At 39.2% G+C, this 20,026-nt stretch overlaps 1 protein-coding gene across 5 annotated transcripts in view; it reads right to left on the bottom strand.

Annotated features, from left to right (window-relative positions):
* The window catches only part of TRIM2 (tripartite motif containing 2), a 68,634-nt gene that overhangs the window by 12,833 nt on the left and 35,775 nt on the right, over positions 1-20,026 (bottom strand). For all 5 annotated transcript variants that reach the window (XM_070757843.1, XM_070757842.1, XM_070757841.1 and 2 more), the window contains exons 2-6: positions 18,723-18,904; positions 16,600-16,837; positions 9,038-9,189; positions 5,626-5,806; positions 3,200-3,923 (exon numbers count right to left, since the gene is read on the bottom strand). In XM_070757843.1, coding sequence (XP_070613944.1) covers positions 3,200-3,923; positions 5,626-5,806; positions 9,038-9,189; positions 16,600-16,837; positions 18,723-18,856 — 1,429 coding nt within the window. In that variant the 5' untranslated portion in view covers positions 18,857-18,904. The remainder of the gene's footprint in view (positions 1-3,199; positions 3,924-5,625; positions 5,807-9,037; positions 9,190-16,599; positions 16,838-18,722; positions 18,905-20,026) is intronic.

Here is a 20,026-nt window from a genome sequence, read left to right as displayed (position 1 = left end):
CACATGTAGTAAGTAATGTACAGTGTTCCCTCGATTTTCGCAGGTTCGAACTTCGCAAAAAGTCTATACCACGGTTTTTCAAAAATATTAATTAAAAAATACTTTGCGGGGTTTTTTTCTCTATATCATGGTTTTTCCCAGCCGATGACATCATATGTCATCACCAAACTTTCGTCTGCCTTTAATAAGTATTTTTTTTTAATAAACTTTAATAAATAAACACAGTGAGTAATAATCTGAATGGTTGCTAAGGGAATGGAAAATTGCAATTTAGGGGCTTAAAGTGTTAAGGGAAGGCTTGTGATACTGTTCATAGCCAAAAATAGTGTATTTACTTCTGCATCTCTACTTTGCGGAAATTCGACTTTCGCAGGTGGTCTTGGAACGCATCCCCCGCGAAAAGCGAGGGAACACTGTATATTCGAAAAGTTTTTCACTGTCGTTGTAATTTGAAACAGTCACTAAATAAACTGTTGTAAGTTGAGGACTACCTGTAGCACATCAGAGCTTCTAATGCAGGGATGTCAAATTTGATTTCACTGAGGGCTGCATCAGGATTGTGTTTAAACTTTGGGGGGGACAGGTTGGGTGTGGCCAGGGTAGCCATGTCCAGGTCGACGTCACTCATATTGGGGGTGCCTTTGGTGGCTCAAGTACTCTGCCAGCGAAAACAGGGTCCTGAGCTCAGTTTTCCACTGCAAAGGCTTCCTGCAACCCTCTGCCAGCAAAAACAGAGTCCAGGAGGGCTGCATGCAGTTCCATTTTTGCTGGCAGTGGCACTGCGGGCTAGTCCGCCCTTCTTGGGGCCTCCCTGCAGGCCAGATCTAAGCACGCCAGATCTGTCCCCCAGCCTTGAGTTTGACTCCCTTGTTCTAATGTCATCCCATTGGATGCCAATCCAATCTCTAATATTTTCTCTACTCCAACAACTAAGTTCTTATGTATTTGTGTGCATTTGTAAGATCGGCTACAATGGGAAATTATATGAGGGAAAGGTCATTATTAAGCAATGTGAACAAAAATGCAGGTGGTCCTAACTCAACTACTTATCCAGCAAATGTTCAAGCTTACAATGGTGCTGAATCAGTGATACTATAATAATCCAGGATACTATATACTATAAGTATCCTATAAGAAAACTATAAGTAGCCATACAGTGAACCACACTCATCTGGCTATGACCTGGGCACATTGCAGGATTGTGTGATCACACAATTACCATTTACAATCTGCTTTGCTGACTTCCTACAAGCAATGCCAATGGGGAAGCTGGCAGGAGGTTGCAAATATTGGTCACATCATGTTCTCCTTTAATGACCAATAGTGATTCACCAGAATTTCTGTCACTAAGTGGTGCAATGACATGACATTGTGCTCTACAACAATGTGATGGAAATTCTGGGCCCAGCTGCCATCGTTCAGTGAGGCCCACCTATACTGAAATCTCCCCAAGCCTTCCCAAATGCCATACTATTATCCCTTTCTTTCATTAAAAACCCTGAAGTTGTTATCAGCAATTAATATTTTTGTCAACAACAGCTTGTTGACAATTCTGCAACTAACGACTCTTTTTCATGGTTGCTACATAGGCTAGTCGTAAAGGGCAAGGGACACTTATTACGTGATGTATATTCAAAAGAGAAATGTAAATTTCAGAAATAGGATATTAAATGTATGTTACATGTAAAAATTATATATACAGTGTTCCCTCGATTTCCGCGGGGGATGCTTTCCGAGACTGCCCGCGAAAGTCGAATTTCCGCGAAGTAGAGATGCGGAAGTAAATACACCATTTTTAGCTATGCACAGTATCACAAGCCTTCCCTTAACACTTTAAACCCCTAAATTACCATTTCCCATTCCCTTACAACCATTTACTCACCATTATTACTGGTACTCACCATTGAATAAGACACTTAGTGATCCTGATATTTATAAACATAATTATTTATTAACAATAATAATTTTTTTTGGTTATTTATTTGCAAAAATTATTAGTTTGGCGATGACATATGATGTCATTGGGTGGGAAAAACCGTGGTATAGAAAAAAACCCGTGAAGTATTTTTTAATTAATATTTTTTGGAAAACCGTGGTATAGGCTATTCGCGAAGTTCGAACCCGCGAAAATCGAGGGAACACTGTAAAGCATAACAGTTTGTTCAGGCTCACAATGAAAAATGGTAAGGTAAGAATATTTGCTAAAGGATATGGACCATTTAAAAGGCGTGGAAAACTGCAGTAAAGGAAATACCGATATTGTTGTGATTTCACTAAAATACATAGATCTGAAATACATTGATCGAATTTCAGGAAAAAAATTATATTGTGAGAAGAATCACACCCAAAACTAATCATGAACAGATCCAAACTGCCCAAATGAGCCGGCGTGGCGCAGCAGGTAGAGTGCTGTACTGCAGGCCACTGAAGCTGACTATAGATCTGAAGGTCAGCGGTTCAAATCTCATCACCGGCTCAAGGTTGACTCAGCCTTCCATCCTTCCGAGGTGGGTAAAATGAGGACCCGGATCGTGGGGGCAATAGCCTGGCTCTGTTTTAAAAAGTGCTATTGCTAACATGTTGTAAGCCGCACTGAGTCTAAGGACAGTGGCATAAAAATCAAATAAACAAACAAACAAACAAACAAACAAATAAATAGATCCTCAACTCTGGGGTTTTATAAGGCGTTCAGTTAAAGAATCTTTTCTGCATTTTATCGTTAAGTTAAAAGTTATTTCTGACATCTGCGCCTTTATTCCAATTTTTATGGAAGTTGTTATTGCATTTTAATTCTGTTAAGGATGTGGTACGTTTTGATGAGATGGGCAGTTTCTAAATTTCATATGTAAGTAACAAAAAATAAATAAAGATAAAAAATACTTCCTAGATCTGCCCACGTCTCGCCAACACTCTGCGGCCTGCACTGGTTGCTGATCAGTTTCCGGTCACAATTCAAAGTGTTGGTAATGACCTATAAAGCCCTACATGGCATCGGACCAGAATGTTAAATGAATGAATGAATGAATGAATGAATGAATGAATGAATGAATGAATAAATAAATAAATAAATAAATAAATAAATAAGACTACAATGGACAACTAGCAAAGAAAGTCCTTACAAGTATAAAATAATATTATGGACGCTGTTCACAGCTATAAGTATCGGTTCAGGAAAATTTAAAACAGAGGCACTTCTTACCTACTCGGAAGATTAGATCATCTTCAATGGGGTTCTCTTTCCTCTTGCCAGTGCTGTACATACTAGCTGGTCTCTTTACTGCCTTCTGTTTCACATGGCCGCTACCAGGAGACTTCACGCGTCTCTTAACTCCTTCAGTGGTAGGAGATACATCAGCTGACCTAATTACTTTGAGTTTGAATGGGCTGCCTTTAATATGTTGTTCGTACAGTCTCAATGACAGAACAAAGTCCCCTTCTTTCTGAACAGTGTACAAAAATTCGTAAGTGCCATTTTTATTATCAAGTATTTCTCCATCTGCCACACTTCCATCAGGTGTGCTCAGCTCTGCTGTGAGATAAGCATTTCCACTTTTACAGAGCTCACCATCTTTGTCCTTGGTTGTGATGGTGACTGACATTGGCTGCCCTATCACAGTCTGCTTAAGTCCTTCACCTGTGGCCACCGTTTCAGAAGCGACTGCATTGGTGGTTAAAATAGTACCAAGGTTATGAATGGATTTTTTCAATCCTTCGGTTTCTACTATGAAATCCAGTTGGTCATTTTCACGGGGCTGGAGAGGGAATTCCTGGTCTGCCAGGTCATTTAGCTTGTCACTCATCTGCTTTTTAACAAGTAACACTTCTGTTTCGGTTCCATGACTGAGGGCTTGGGAGGTAAAATTGCTACAGCTTTTAATATTTTCTTGTCCCTCCATTAAAGTATCAAGCTGATTCTGCAAGACCTTGATAAAAGTAAATAACATGGCTATTTCGTTAATGTTCCAAGTAATAAATCAAACAACATATCTATCGGCAAGTTTCAATATCTAAGGGAAACATCTAACAGTGCAAAATTGGATAAAATCATATCATATTTGTAGGACTCAATGTAAAAAAATATATACTGAATAACATTGTCACAAAAAGTATGTGTTGCAGAAGGATTATTTTAAAAAAAACAGTTCCCAATTAGAAACTTCTGATTAGATTTGCTCGGCATTCAATATGCTTTCTATCCACTTAGGAAAAATTGTAGATTTGTGACCAATTTTGCCTTACAATCATAATTACGTTTATATCTGAAACCAGGAAAAGTCCATTCAAGCCCATAGTATGCAAGCCACCAAAGCCAACAAGTTAAACATTCAAGCTACCGTATTTTTCAGAGTATAAGATGCATCTATCCCCTCCCTAAAAGAGGCTGAAAATTTGGGTGCGTTTTATACTTCGAATGTAGCTTTTACTAAGCTTTTTTTCCAGCCCTAACAAGGTGTTAACGAGTGAAGCAATCTTCCTATATTCTGTGCTTTGCTAGCTAAGTGATATTCCCTTTGCCCAATCAGCTGGACTTCTGGGCTTTAAAAGCCTTTTTTCAGCCCTAAGACCAGTGAAGCCATCTTACATGCTTTGCTAGCAAGTGATGTGGCAAAACTGACCAGACTAAAGACTAACCAGATGAGTGTCTGGTAGGCAGATCATTTTTTCCCTATTTTCCTCCCCAAAAACTAAGGTGCATCTTACACTCCGATGCAGCTTATATTCTGAAAAATATGGTACTTTTAAAAGTTACATTTTCTTTGGTACAATGTGTTTTATAGCATTTGTAGCAGTTCTGTTAAACAATGTAATATTTCTTTATTTTCCATGATTTCAGGATATGTTGAGTTAAATTTATGTAGTTAGCCAGAATACTACATCCAACTAGAAATATGCCGGCAAGAATTAAAATGTAAGTTGCAGAGAGGAATGGACATTAAAGAAAGTATTTTTAAATACATGTTAGCATCCTTTCAACATGTACTAACCACCTTTTTAGGTGGAGAGGAAAAAATTGACTTTACAGCACAATTTAACAATACTTGTAAAATGTCTAGTTACATATTATTAAATTTTAATGCATGCTAAGGATTGAAAGCATAGGCATGCTGTTCCAATATTCAAGAAACATTGCTTATTTATTATCATTTTTGTCTTCCAAATAATTATAAAACACGTACAATGCACTGTATCTAATGAAATCAGATTATAAACCATTTGTGTAAATGCTTTAATTTTTGGTTTTCAAAATTATCAGCCACACATACACAATCCAACCATAAATATTCGTTTAAGGTATCTCCAATTACTGCTTCCTTTAAACCAATATTAGGGCAATGTTTCTAATGTTCTGTTTATTTGTACAAGACACTAGTTTCTACATAATAACAAACTGGAAAAAGTCAATTTTCTCTGGAATGGTTATTTTTATGACACATTTGCTATTTTTTATGGTTTCCTTCATTAAAGGAAGGAGTCTTCGGAGAGGGGTGGCATACAAATCTAATAAATAATAATAATAATAATAATAATAATAATAATAAAATAATAATAATAAATTTCAGTCATTTTTCCAAATGATTTAATACAGTCAATAGAAATATTTAATGATGAGAATAGAACTCTTACTTTATGTTTAAGGCCATAATTCACTTCCAGTTCCATAAGTAACACACTCTTGCGAACATTTAATGTCTTCTGGAGTTCATCAAAAGTGGAATGGATTTCATCTACAATGCTGGTCTTTTGGTTGGTCAGTTGATGGATGATTTCAGATATGAAGTGCAATGCAGTATCTATTTCTGGAAGCCTATTAAAAGCAAGCAGTTAACATTTCAAATATCAATGCCACAACTTTCCTTCAACATTCATAAGATACATCATTACACAATTATTAAACTTTGAATAATACTTATTAATGACCCTGAACACATAATGCCTGTTGTGATTCCGCCTGAGGCTCCTCAGGGACCGGCTGGATCTCTGCCAGATCCATGCCCAGAGGAGGAGGACAGTGAACAGGAGGGGGAGGACCAGGCAGACGGGGGAGAGGAACGTCAGGAAGAGGAGGAGGGAGAGCAGCCTGAGACCCCCGGGGGGGGCTCTCCCCAGCTAGTAGCCTGGATTCATTGGATGAAGACGCACAGGCTATAATAGACATGAGGCAGAGACGAGCAGCTCAAAGACGGGGCCAATTAGAAAGGTGTTTCCATCCCTGAATTGGCAACAGCTGGGTTTGGGTGTGGTTCTCCTCAGCAGGGTTGAAAAGGCAGGCCCGCCCTTACAGTCTTGTGGAGAGTTATCAATTGGGAGTCCTGTGACCTTGCTTCGATTCTCGGCGTCTCTGATCTTGGCTTGTGGCCTAGAAGTCTGGAAGACTTGGGGGAGGCGTGGGTTTTATTATCTCCAGCGTTGTTTTTGCCAGCAAGAATCCTGTTTTATTGCCTGGCCTTCGTGACACCTCTGTGAAGCTTCATAGTGTTTCTGTCTGTAAGAACAGTTTTTGTTACCTGTGTTTGCTTTGAATTATATAAACTGCCTTTGCTTTTTACCAGTGTGTCTGCCTACTCTTTTTGGTTGGTGTTGGCGTCTGGGGGGACCCAGACAGAACAATGCCAAGCCATAGTTAAATGTTATGCTTGAATGCAATGTTCAGGTAGACCTTGGTTTACAATAGTTCATTTAGTAATTGTTCAAAGCTACAACGGCACTGAAAAAGGTGACTTATAATAATTTTTCACACTAAAAATCTTTCTATCATTCCCCAAGGTCCCCGCAGCCCCCTACCTGCCTGCCTTCCTCCCTGCCTTCCGTGTCCCTTCCTATGGCCGAATCTGCTCACCTCTCTCTGTCTTGGCTCCTCTCTCTCTCTCGGCGGGGATGGTTGGTGGGGGCTCCCTGAGCCTCTTCCTTCCTAGCCAAGAAGAGAGAGCAGCCGTCAGGTGGGAGAAATAGCTCCCGGCTCCTGCGCAGCCTTGAAAAACCCTGCACGGCAGGCTGTTGCTGGGTGCGCCAGCGCACACCCGCACACCTTAGGGGGAACAGTGGTCATAAGTCGAGGACTACCTGTATTACTGATTTAATATTTAGATACTTGCTTCTCCATTCTTTCTAGTGAGAAACAATTCATTTTTTTCCATGAATAATATATAATATTTATCAATAAAGAGATAATTTCCCATGTTAAAAGCTATACACAAACATTAGCTGGATTTACAAATAATTCTAAGGCAGAATTTATTTGATTATTTATTTATTTATTTATTCATTCATTTATTTATTCATTCATTCATTTATTAATTAATTAATTAATTAGATTTGTATGCCGCCCCTCTCCGTAGACTCGGGGCGGCTCACAGCAATAATAAACAATATATAACAAATCTAATAATTTAAAAGAAACACTAAATGCCCCATTATTAAAAGGAAACATACACACAGACATACCATACATAACTGTATAGGCCCGGGGGAGATGTTTCAATTCCCCCATGCCTGACGGCAAAGGTGGGTTTTAAGGAGTTTACGAAAGGCGAGGAGGGTGGGGGCAGTTCTAATCTCTGGGGGGAGCTGGTTCCAGAGGGTCGGGGCCGCCACAGAGAAGGCTCTTCCCCTGGGTCCCGCCAAACGGCATTGTTTAGTTGACGGGACCCGGAGAAGGCCAACTCTGTGGGAATTTGATTATTTCTTAATATCTTGTATCTTGAAGTTGTTTCATTATACTTTAGTATCTATAAACTGTAAAAATTCAGAAAACAGTAGCTTAGAGCAAAATGTGACGCGGGATGTGTTCTTGACCATCCTTGGTATTCTCAGGAGTTTTCTCCAACATTGAAGTTCAAGATTTTCAACAGGCAACCTTAAAATGGTACTTGGGATTAACAGAAAAGCTCCTAAAACCCAGAAACATCTACCCTCACCCATTATTAACAGAGTAATTACTATTGAGATAGTTATATGCAGGCAGCCCCAAAGGTGCTATTTTTATGAAATTGTGGGAGTTTTATGAAATTGTATAATTGAGAGCACCTGCAAGGAACAGGGCTGGTTAAAACGTCCTGCTGAGGACAGAGTCGAAGCTGGGTCTTAGCAAGGCGGACCCTAACAATAAAAGACAGACTCGGTCCTCATTCTGAGTGGATTAGGACAACCCATCCTGAATGCTAGTTTCAGTTTGCTGCACAAAATAGCTATGCAGCAAACAACAGCATGCTACTCATTCCCAATGAGCCAAAATCCTGAAAAATTCTGGTCTATGTTTACATATAAAGGTAGTCAATATGTTTTACAATAGGCTGGCTTCTTTATGAAACTTCTGCATTTTTTGCCATCAATTTTTAAATTAGAGGTTCAAAAAGTTGCCTATCAATTTTTCTTACATGGGCCCTGACAGATAGGATCGAAGTTTTGGTACTTTTTTTTTACTATAATTTACTATTTATTTTACTATTTACCTATAAATTAACATTTCTGGATCAAGTCCTACCTTCTTTCACTTATTTTTAGAATATGTACCTCGAAATCTGATACAACCCTTCAGTCAAATAAATTTATGCCAAGCTATTTTAAACTGCAATTAGGAAATTTGGGTCGATGGGAAAACCCTAAGGACTCAAGAGTTTTTTTTAACTTTTTTTCTTTAAAAACTTGGCCCAACATTATATGAATGCTACCAATGTCTCCTAAGAATTTAGTTGATTATTCTCTAAACAAAGGAAGGAAGAATAATAAATTCAGGTTGACATTTTTCATTTTCAACCAGAAAATTATTGCACTTTATAAACATTTAAAATCTTCATGAAAGTGAAAAGCGCAGGAAGTAAAAGTATCTATACATTAAATGGTCATAAATAATTTTCTGTTTATGTGTTTCAGAAAAGACTTGTCCTTCCTTAGACTTTTAGAATTACCAGATCCAAACTTGTAGAATTGCCAGACACATGCTCTGGAAAGTATAACCATTACTCAACTAGAAGGTTCCAAGCTGGAGAAAATTGCCCTAGCATGCAATTCTATAACCAGAAAATGTTTATAGTTTCACCTTTTGTTCACAGCATCTAACTGCGTTTGAAGAGAAGCCTTGTGTTGTTCTACTACATCCTTAAGAGGGACTGTTGGATGTTCTGCATGTTCTCCTACTGTACATTCTTGGCACATGGCTGTCTCACAGGATTGACAGTAAAACTCCATCAGCTGATTAAAAATAAAGAAATAAGTATTCTTATTAGAATGCGAGTATTGAGGTTTGAACAAACATTTCTAATTCTTTGAATGATATACAGTGATACCTTGTCTTACAAACTTAATTGGTTCCGGGACAAGATTCTTAAGGTGAAAAGTTTGTAAGATGAAACAATGTTTCCCATAGGAATCAATGGGAAAGCGATTAATGTGTGCAAGGCCAAAATTCACCCCTTTTGCCAGCCGAAGCGCCTGTTTTTGCACTGCTGGGATTGCCCTGAGTCTCCCCTCCATGGAAAACCCCACCTCCAGACTTCTGTGTTTTTGCGATGCTGCAAGGGAATTCCAGCAGGGGAATCCCACCAGCGCAAAAACAGGTGCTTCACTGGCAACGGAAGTCTGGAGGTGGGTTTTCCCAGTGAAGGGAGTATCAGTGAAATCGCAGCATTGCGAAAACACCAAAGTCGTCGAAATCCACCTCCGGACCTCTGTGTTTTTGCGATGCTGTGATTTCACTGAAGTTCCCCTCGCTGGGAAACCCCACCTCTGGACTTCCATTGTCAGCGAAGCGCCCGTTTTTGTGCTGCTGGGATTCCCCTGCTTAAACCCTGGGTTTGTATCTTGAAAAGTTTGTATGACAAGGCATTTGTAAGATGAGGTATCACTGTACAGTAGTCCCTCACCTATCGCTGGTGTTACGTTCCAGACCTGGCCGCGATAGGTGAAATCCGCGATGGGGAATTTATCGATTGATAGTACTTATTTAAGTATTTATATTGAAATTGTTTGGTAAGTTTTCATTGTTTTAAGTGTTTATAAACCCTTCCCACACAGTATTTATTTTAGATACAGTATTTAAATACAGTATTTACAATTTTAGATATATATATATATTTAAAAAACCTGCCGATCGAGTTCGGCTGGCTGTTTAAATCTGCCGATCGACTTCCTCAGAAACCCGCGATGAAGTGAAGCCGCAGTAGGTGAAGCGCGGTATAGCGAGGGACTACGCTATACTGCTCAAAAAAATAAAGGGAGCACTCAAATAACACATCCTAGAACTGAATGAATGAAATATTCTCATTGAATACTTTGTTCTGTACAAAGTTGAATGTGCTGACAACAGGTGAAATTGATTTTGCTGTTTTAATTAGGTGAAAACTGGGGGAACCTTTAGAGTTAGTTTTCACTGACGGTGTCGATATGATGTATCCAATAAACATGTTATTTGAGGAATCTACCTGCCTTGGAGTTCTGCATTCAGTGAGTGTCTTACTCAGAAGATGACACCAATAAATAAATGATTCTTAGTTGGTATGCACAATAATGTTTTCCTTTTACATTTCCTTTACAAATTATGTACACAAAATAAAAACAAAAAATACAAATGTTGTCTTATGTAAAATCCTTAGCCCACGGGGTCATTGTTTCAGATGTATTTCCTTATCTAAACAGAGAAACATAATAACCTTGGGGAGGGGAAAAAGCAGTGGAAGTGGGAGTGACTTCTAATTTCTTACTGGCTTTCCGATTGATTTTCCTTGTAGGAAGTGGTGAGAAGCATTGGAAATTGAATTAAATTGGAATACTTTATTTAGCCAAATGTGATTAGACACAAGGAATTTGTCTCTGGTGCAGAACTTTCAATCTATGTGTAATGCAACACAATAATGATCATAATCATAATACCAATAAGAGGGCAAACTAAAGAATAAGGAGGATAAATAATACTGTAAACACGCTGCATGAGTCAATACACATACTCATTAGAGACAACTATGGCAAATGGCAAATAGAGACAAATTTGGCCAGCTTTGCCAAATTTCAATCTCATGGGAAACAAAGGCCCCAGATTTTAGATACATAGAAACATAGAAACATAGAAAATTGACGGCAGAAAAAGACCTCATGATCCATCTAGTCTGCCCTTATACTATTTTTTGTATTTTATCTTAGGATGGATCTATGTTTATCCCAGGCATGTTTAAATTCAGTTACTGGGGATTTACCAACCACGTTTGCTGGAAGTTTGTTCCAAGGATCTACTACTCTTTCAGTAAAATAATATTTTCTCATGTTGCTTTTGATCTTTCCCCCAACTAACTTCAGATTGTGTCCCCTTGTCCTTGTGTTCACTTTCCTATTAAAAACACTTCCCTCCTGAACCTTATTTAACCCTTTGACATATTTAAATGTTTCGATCATGTCCCCCCTTTTCCTTCTGTCCTCCAGACTATACAGATTGAGTTCATTAAGTCTTTCCTGATACGTTTTATGCTTAAGACCTTCCACCATTCTTGTAGCCCGTCTTTGGACCCGTTCAGTTTTGTCAATATCTTTTTGTAGGTGAGGTCTCCAGAACTGAACACAGTATTCCAAATGTGGTCTCACCAGCTCTCTATATAGCGGGATCACAATCTCCCTCTTCCTGCTTGTTATACCTCCAGCTATGCAGCCAAGCATTATACATTATTTAAGTTACACCATTTGAAATATATTGATTAAAAAATTGTTGCTCTATGGATGCACTGTTTCATCCAATTGAATATTACAAAGAGATACAGGACTTTTAGTAGTATGTGGCTTTGGAGACTTTATAGGCAAGTGCTCGCCATGCTATTCTTTCAAGCAGAGTTCTTTTCCATTGTTGGATGCTCAACTTTGTATCAGGTTTAACGTTATCATGCCAAAGTGTTTTTTGCTTGCTCCTTCTTCTCAGTCCACTACCATTCCTAGCACAGTTAGCATAACTATATAGAAATAGTTATGCATAATAACATCCAATATTGTTGTGAGCCGCCCGGAGTCTGCAGAAAGGGGCGGCATACAAATCTAATAAATAATAATAAATAATAATAATAATAATAATATTGAAAATTATGCCATATTTATATAAATACAAATACAATCTTAAGAATGTCTTACGTAAAGCATAACATATTACTGTTCTGTGAGTTATTTTCTCCAGCTTTAAATAAAACAGCTGAATCTTGCACGTTAAGAGTATTAAGTTACTTCATAAATTCCTGAAGCATTACTGATACCTTTTGCAATACAAATCAGAATGGTATCGGCTTTGCCTTTAATGAGGCCCATATGCCTGGCACAAACACATTTAATGCAAAGAAATATAAACTGCTTAGGTTGACTTTTTACAGTTTATCAGATTCAGAATGTGTGCGTTAATTCCCACATTTTTCAGGCAAGAGCAGATTAAAATAAACTACACTGCAGGCAAGATTTTCTCACATTTCAATAGAAAAAGAAACAAATATTTCATCAATCAAAATGATAATTACAGTATTTCATACTAATATATTTCTGTTTAACCTCCTTAAAAAGAAAGAACTACAACGAGTAAAGGAGGGTTAAGATTTCGTAAAAGCATGTCATTTACAGCAGTGTTTTTCAACCAGTGTGCCGTGGCACACTAGTGTGCCGCGAGACATGGTCAGGTGTGCCGCGAAGAAGGAAGCTCAGGTTCCGGTCTCGCAACTTTTTGCTGAGAGAGAGAGAGAGAAAGAAAAAGAGAGGGAAAGAGAGAGAAAGAAAGCAAGAGAGAGAGAAAGAGAGAGAGAAAGAGAGTGAGTGAGAGAGAGAAAGCAAGAGAGAGAGAGAAAAGAGAAAGAGAAAAAGCAAGAGTGAGAGAGAAAGAAAGAGTGAGAGAGAAAGAAAGTAAGAGAGAGAGAGAGAGAGAAAAGGAGAAGGGAGAGAAAGCAAGAGAGAAAGAAAAGCAAAAGAGAGAGAAAGCAAGAGTGAGAGAGAAAGCAAGCAAGAGAGAGAGAGAGAAAAGGAGAAGGGAGAGAGAGAGAGAGCAATGAGCAAAAAGGGGAGGAAAAAAGAGAAATGAGAAAATGATTGAGACAGAGAATGAGAGGAAAGAGAGAGAAACAAAAGAGAGAGATAAGTGACTCTTGATTTAAAACATATGATAAAAACACCCAAAGAATAAGAGAGAAAACCCCCCCAGCCCTCACCTGTTTTTGGAAATGGTTCACACGCACACACACACAAAAGGGTGGGGAGGAGACAGGGATGGAAAAAGAGAGGAGAGTGTCTTAGGGTGACATTTTGTGTCATTTTGGTGGGTGGTGTGCCCCAGGATTTTGTAAATGTAAAAAATGCACCGCAGCTCAAAAAAGGTTGAAAATCACTGATTTACAGGGTTTTTTAAAAATTGTTTTTTCTAAATGCCACAGAGGAAAAATTCAGATGAACCATCCCTAAGATGGTTTGCAGCAGGGGTGTCAAACGTAAGGCCTGCGGGCCACATCCAGACTGCAATGGGATCGGATTGATCCGCGGGACCCTTCAGGAAAATGCAAGGGACCGGCCCACATCACTTCGCTAAATTCTACCAAATGCAGAGATGAAACATCGGGCCAGCATGGCTTCAACCCTGTCTACCCAGTATGAACAGGAAACTTGCCAGCAGTTTGGGGAGAGGTGTCAAACTGGCCACACAGAATTCCAACTAGCATAAAGGTGAGATGGTTTAAAACACCTTGGCCAATGAAGCACATCAGGGTGCTTATTTGTGGACAGATGCAGAGTACTATGAATTTATTTTATTTATTTATTTATTTATTTATTTATAATTTAGATTTGTATGCCGCCCCTCTCCGCAGACTCAGGGCGGCTCACAGCAAGATACAGCAAATCATGACAAATCCAAATAAATTTAAAAGATTTAAAAAGATTTAAAAAGAACCCCATTTATTAACAAACACACACACAAACAAACATACCATGCATAAATTGTACATGCCCGGGGGAGGTGTTTCAGTTCCCCCATGCCTGACGGCAAAGGTGGGTTTTAAGGAGTTTACAGAAGGCAGGGAGAGTAGGGGCAATTCTAATCTCTGGGGGGAGTTGGTTCCAGAGAGTCGGGGCCACCACAGAGAAGGCTCTTCCCCTGAGGCCCGCCAACCGACATTGTTTAGTTGACGGGACCCGGAGAAGGCCCACTCTGTGTGGGACCTAATCGGTAGCTGGGATTCGTGCGGCAGAAGGCGGTCTCGGAGACTTACATATAGAAGGTAAAGTGATGCTTGAAGGTAGTGCCTAGTAATAAATAAATGAAGTGGCTGGAGTCTACGGAGAGGGGCGGCATACAAATTAAATAAATAAATAAATAAATTTTAATTAATTAATTAATTGATTGATTGATTGATTGATTTAATTGGATTTGTATGCCGCCCCTCTCCGGAGACTCGGGGCGGCTAACAACAGTAGTAAAACAGCATATGACAATCCAATATTAAAACAGTTAAAACCCCTCACTGTAAAACCAAACATACATACAGACATACCATGCATAAAATTGTAAAGGCCTAGGGGGAAAGAGTATCTCAGTTCCCCCATGCCTGGCGGCAGAGGTGGGTTTTAAGAAGCTTACAAAAGGCAAGGAGGGTGGGAGCAATTCTAATCTCTGGGGGGAGTTGGTTCCAGAGGGCCGGGGCCGCCACAGAGAAGGCTCTTCCCCTGGGTCCCGCCAAGCAACATTGTTTAGTTGACGGGACCTGGAGAAGACCCACTCTGTGGGACCAAACAAACAAGAAAGAAAGAAAGAAAGAAAGAAAGGAAGGAAGAAAGGAAGAAAGAAAGAAAGAAAGAAAGAAAGAAAGAAAGATTCTGTTTCTTACCTCTGAAATCCCAGCTTTCGTTATTGGATACAAGTATATTGTAGTAGCTCTAGAGCAGTGTTTCTTAGCCTTGGCAACTTAAAGATGAGTAGACTTTAACCTCCCAAATTCCACCAGCCAGCCAGTGGCTAGCTTGAGAATCCTAGAAGTTGAAACCCACCTATCTTGACATTGCCAAGGTTGAAACACTTGGCTATAGATTGAAGGACTTCCAAGATTTCAATGTCTCCCAATTTGTGCAAGGTTACCCCACTGTTCATATTACACTGGCACATTTTGTATGCAATATTATGCTGGCTAAGATATCTGCAGTAAAGCCAGTCTAACATCTCAAGTGGAAGCATAAAAATAACACACTGTCCAGATAATTCACTTATAGCCTTTTTAATATGTGCATTTGTTTTATTCGTACGAATGTTTCCAGAAATACTAGAATATCACTAACGAAATGAGATATATGTTGTATGATTGTTTTTAAATATTGGATTTTTAGACTGTAATTTTAAATTTAATTAGATTTGCCGTTGTACTGTATTGTTATATTATATGCTGTTAGCCACCCCGAGTCCTCGGAGAAGGACGGCATACAAATCAAATCAAATCAAATCAAATCAAATCAAATAACCAATCAATAAATAAATTACTGATACAGTGAGAAAGAAATTGTATTGTTTAATAGAATATTTATTTTGCCATACTTGGTTGCAAGTAATATATACGGAAGTTTTGTATATGTCTATTTTTACAATTTGGTAAATCAATAGAATTTAATTACTGTTAGCATTTTAATTAATTTAATTTAGGGGTAGTGATTTCTGACAGTCTCAAAATGGGTGAGCTGTGTGGTCGGGCAGTAGGAAAAGCAAGTAGGATGCTTGGCTGCATAGCTAGAGGTATAACAAGCAGGAAGAGGGAAATTGTGATCCCCTTATATAGAGCGCTGGTGAGACCACATTTGGAATACTGTGTTCAGTTCTGGAGACCTCACCTACAAAAAGATATTGACAAAATTGAACGGGTCCAAAGACGGGCTACAAGAATGGTGGAAGGTCTTAAGCATAAAACGTATCAGGAAAGACTTAATGAACTCAATCTGTATAGTCTGGAGGACAGAAGGAAAAGGGGGGACATGATCGAAACATTTAAATACGTCAAAGGGTTAAATAAGGTTCAGGAGGGAAGTGTTTTTAATAGGAAAGTGAACACAAGAACAAGGGGACACAATATGAAGTTAGTTGGGGGAAAGATCAAAAGCAACGTGAGGAAATATTATTTCACTGAAAGAGTAGTAGATCCTTGGAACAAACTTTCAGCAAACGTGGTTGGTAAATCCACAGTAGCTGAATTTAAACATGCCGGGGATAAACATATATCCATCCTAAGATAAAATACAGGAAATAGTATAAGGGCAGACTAGATGGACCATGAGGTCTTTTTCTGCCATCAGTCTTCTATGTTTCTAATTATTCCATTTAATTAATCCACTAAGGTTAAGCAAATAAATTGCTTAAAGAGCAATTAAAGAACAGTAGTAATACATTTCATTAATGTCTTATCACTTTTCAATAAGCATCTATAAAACAAAAATATACAGATAGTTCTCATTTAGCAGTCACAATTGGGACCAGAAACTTGGTCATTAAGCAAAGCTGTCATTAAGTGAAACCACAACGGTGCTTGCAATCTTCCTTCAGCTTTTCTTTGCTTTTCAGATCGACAACAGACATAAATGCAAGGACAATAAACAATAAACTTCACAGGAATCCAATCCACTTACATTTCCTTCATGATTAGGGCAGGAAAGAGGTTTCCCTGAAGCTACAGCGGTGACAGTCTCCAAGATGGCCGCCTCCTCAATACTGCTGTCTGGAGTTCGCTGCAGGACATCCATTAGGTTGGTGATGAAGAAATTGTTTTGCAGTGCAGAAACCCCTTTCTCTGGAAGAATAGATGTCTGGCGGCACACTGGGCAAGAAAGGGTTAAGCTATGAGCTGGAATGTAATTCTGTAAACACCTAATGAGGACAACAAAAAAATTAATAATTATTAGATTAGATTTAGATTAGATTTATTGGATTTATATGCCGCCCCTCTCCGCAGACTCGGGGCGGCTCACAACAATAGTAAAAAAAACAGTACATAGTGACAAATCCAATGCCCACCAATCCAATTACAATTTTAAGTTAAGAAATTCATAAAACAATCCCAATATATATAAAAAACAAGCACACAATCAATCAAACAGCAAAACAACATGGGCAAGGGGGAGATGTTTTAGTTCCCCCATGCCTGACGGCAGAGGTGGGTTTTAAGGAGTTTACGAAAGGTAGGGAGGGTGGGGGCAATCCTAATCTCAGGGGGGACCTGGTTACAGAGGGTTGGAGCCACCACAGAGAAGGCTCTTCCCCAGGGTCCTGCCAGACGACATTGTTTAGTCGACGGGACCCGAAGAAGGCCGACTCTGTGGGACCTAACCGGTCGCTGGGATTCGTGCGGCAGAAGGCGGTCCCGAAGATATTCTGGTCCGGTGCCATGAAGGGCTTTATAGGTCATAACCAACACATATTCCCAATTCAGGGTTCTCAAACTTCCAGCCCAGATGCATCACGTGCTGGCCATGCCCACGCCTGGTTTAGCGAAGGGGGGGAAAGTCCTGATACGTCACATGATGCTGCCGTGACGACTTGAGTTTGCTCCTCCTCTACTTCATCTCAAAAAGAGGTTAAACTCTTCACCATTTAAAATTTGTACTTTCCTGAAAAACGTATACAGGGTTCCCTCGATTTTTGCGGGGGATGCGTTCCGAGACCGCCCGCGAAAGTTGAATTTCCGTGAAGTAGAGATGCGGAAGTAAATACACTATTTTTGGCTATGAACAGTATCATAAACCTTCCCTTAACACTTTAAGCCCCTAAATTACAATTTCCCATTCCCTTAGCAACCATTTAGATTATTACTCACCATGTTTATTTATTAAAGTTTATTTAAAAAAATATTTATTAAAGGCGGACGAAAGTTTGGTGATGAAATATGACGTCATCGGGTGGGAAAAACCGTGGTATAGGGAAAAAACCCGTGAAGTATTTTTTAATTAATATTTTTGAAAAACCGTGGTATAGACTTTTCGCAAAGTTCGAACCCGCGAAAATCGAGGGAACACTGTATATAGAGAGAGTCTTCAACATAAGACTGTTTAAAGTTCAAAGTTATAAAAGGCTTGGGTAAAAGCTATAACCCGTATTCTGTCAGGCCAAAACCAGAATGCTATTATTATTATTATTATTATTATTATTATTATTATTATTATTATTATTATGCTATGTAACATTATGCTATGTTCTTTTGGAATGTTTCTTGCTGTGGGAAGAGGGTAGGGCAATTGTATAAAAGTTAGAGGTAGACAAAATAAATTCCTTTTAGAGTTTCAAGGTCATCTTTTGTTAGCACCGGGCCGGAAGGAGATGGGCGTGTATGGACCTGGTGGCAAAAGTTTAGTGGTCCACATGACGAATTTGTGGGTGTGGGGCAGGAGAATGAACTATAATCTGGAAGTAGAAATCCTGGGGAAATCAGGAAGTATTTGCCTTGGACTCTGATTTAAACTTAGATGTTAGTTGGAACGCTGACATATTCACATATATGACGTCACATCATTCTCATTGTCACATGACCACAATTTAGAGTTTTGGCAACTGATTTATGACCTCTTGCAGCATCCTGCAGTCATCTGAATCAAGGAGCATTTGTTCTTTTTATTATTATTTGTAATTTTAAGAAAACCTTTGTACCACATTGACAATTACTGTATTAAAGTTAAACCTAAACCCCTGGGAATCATTGACATGACAATCCAGGCAGATTCAAAGGCTGGACTGATTTAAGACTCTAAAAAACACTTACCTCTCACAAAAAGTGTGCAGGCATGGGAGCACTTTGGGATTCTTGTAACGGTCCAAGCATATGCTGCAGATCAGAAACTGTTTGTCAATCTGACGCACGACAGGACTTGGGATATTGGAGCCTTCACTGGCCATCCTAGACCACTGACATATGGATCTTGCTCTTTTTCACCCTGCACACTGCTGAAATGTTTTAAGAAATGACAAGATGTTTAAAATTAAAGAAATATGTAATTATGACTAACAATAAACCTATAAGGCCCTTCATGGCACCGGACCAGATTATCTCAGGGACCGCCTTCTGCTGCACGAATCCCAGCGACCAGTTAGGTCCTGCAGAGTGGGCCTTCTCCGGGTCCCGTCAACTAAACAATGCCGCTTGGTGGGACCCAGGGGAAGATCCTTCTCTGTGGCGGCCCCGGCCCTCTGGAACCAACTCCCCCCAGAGATTAGAATTGCCCCCACCCTCCTTGCCTTTCGTAAGCTACTTAAAACCCACCTCTGCCGCCAGGCATGGGGGAACTGAGATACTCTTTCCCCCTAGGCCTTTACAATTTTATGCATGGTATGTCTGTATGTATGTTTGGTTTTTATATTAATGGGTTTTTAATTGTTTTTAGTATTGGATTATTATTGTACGCTGTCTTATTATTGCTGTTAGCCGCCCCGAGTCTCTGGAGAGGGGCGGCATACAAATCCAATAAATAAATAAATAAATAAAATAAAATAAACCTCTTTATCCTGACTGAATATGATTATTTGCTGCAACATGGGGCACATTTGTTCTTTTTTGCCTTTAAAAATAAGGCAGCACACTAGTATAATATTCTTTTATCAAAAATTTGGACAGAGGCGAATAACGGCATTACATTAAAAGCAATCCCAGAGTAAGCTGCATAAAGAAAAGTGATCTGAAGCAATTTGCCCTCCAGAAATTAATAGACATTTTGTTTAAAAAACCAAAATATAGATTGCCTCAGCACCAAAAAAACCCTGCATGAAATTACATATCAAAATAGAAGTGTTTTGATTCACTTTAAAAACAAATCTCAGAATCTATAATATTTATTTATTTATTTATTTATTTATTAGATTTGTATGCCGCCCCTCTCCGAAGACTCGGGGCGGCTCACAACAGCAATAAAAAAACAATACAGTGATCCCTCGATTATCGCGAGGGTTCCGTTCCAAGACCCCTCGCGATAATCGATTTTTCGCAATATAGTGGTGCGGAAGTAAAAACACCATCTGCGCATGCGTGCCCTTTTTCCATGGCCGTGCATGCGCAGATGGTGGAGTTTGCGT

The sequence above is a fragment of the Erythrolamprus reginae genome, chromosome 7 (genome assembly GCF_031021105.1).
Source record: "Erythrolamprus reginae isolate rEryReg1 chromosome 7, rEryReg1.hap1, whole genome shotgun sequence".
In the NCBI taxonomy this organism is placed as follows: domain Eukaryota; kingdom Metazoa; phylum Chordata; class Lepidosauria; order Squamata; family Dipsadidae; genus Erythrolamprus; species Erythrolamprus reginae.
Note: the sequence above shows the minus strand (reverse complement) of the source record. Positions and strands in the feature narration are given on the sequence as shown.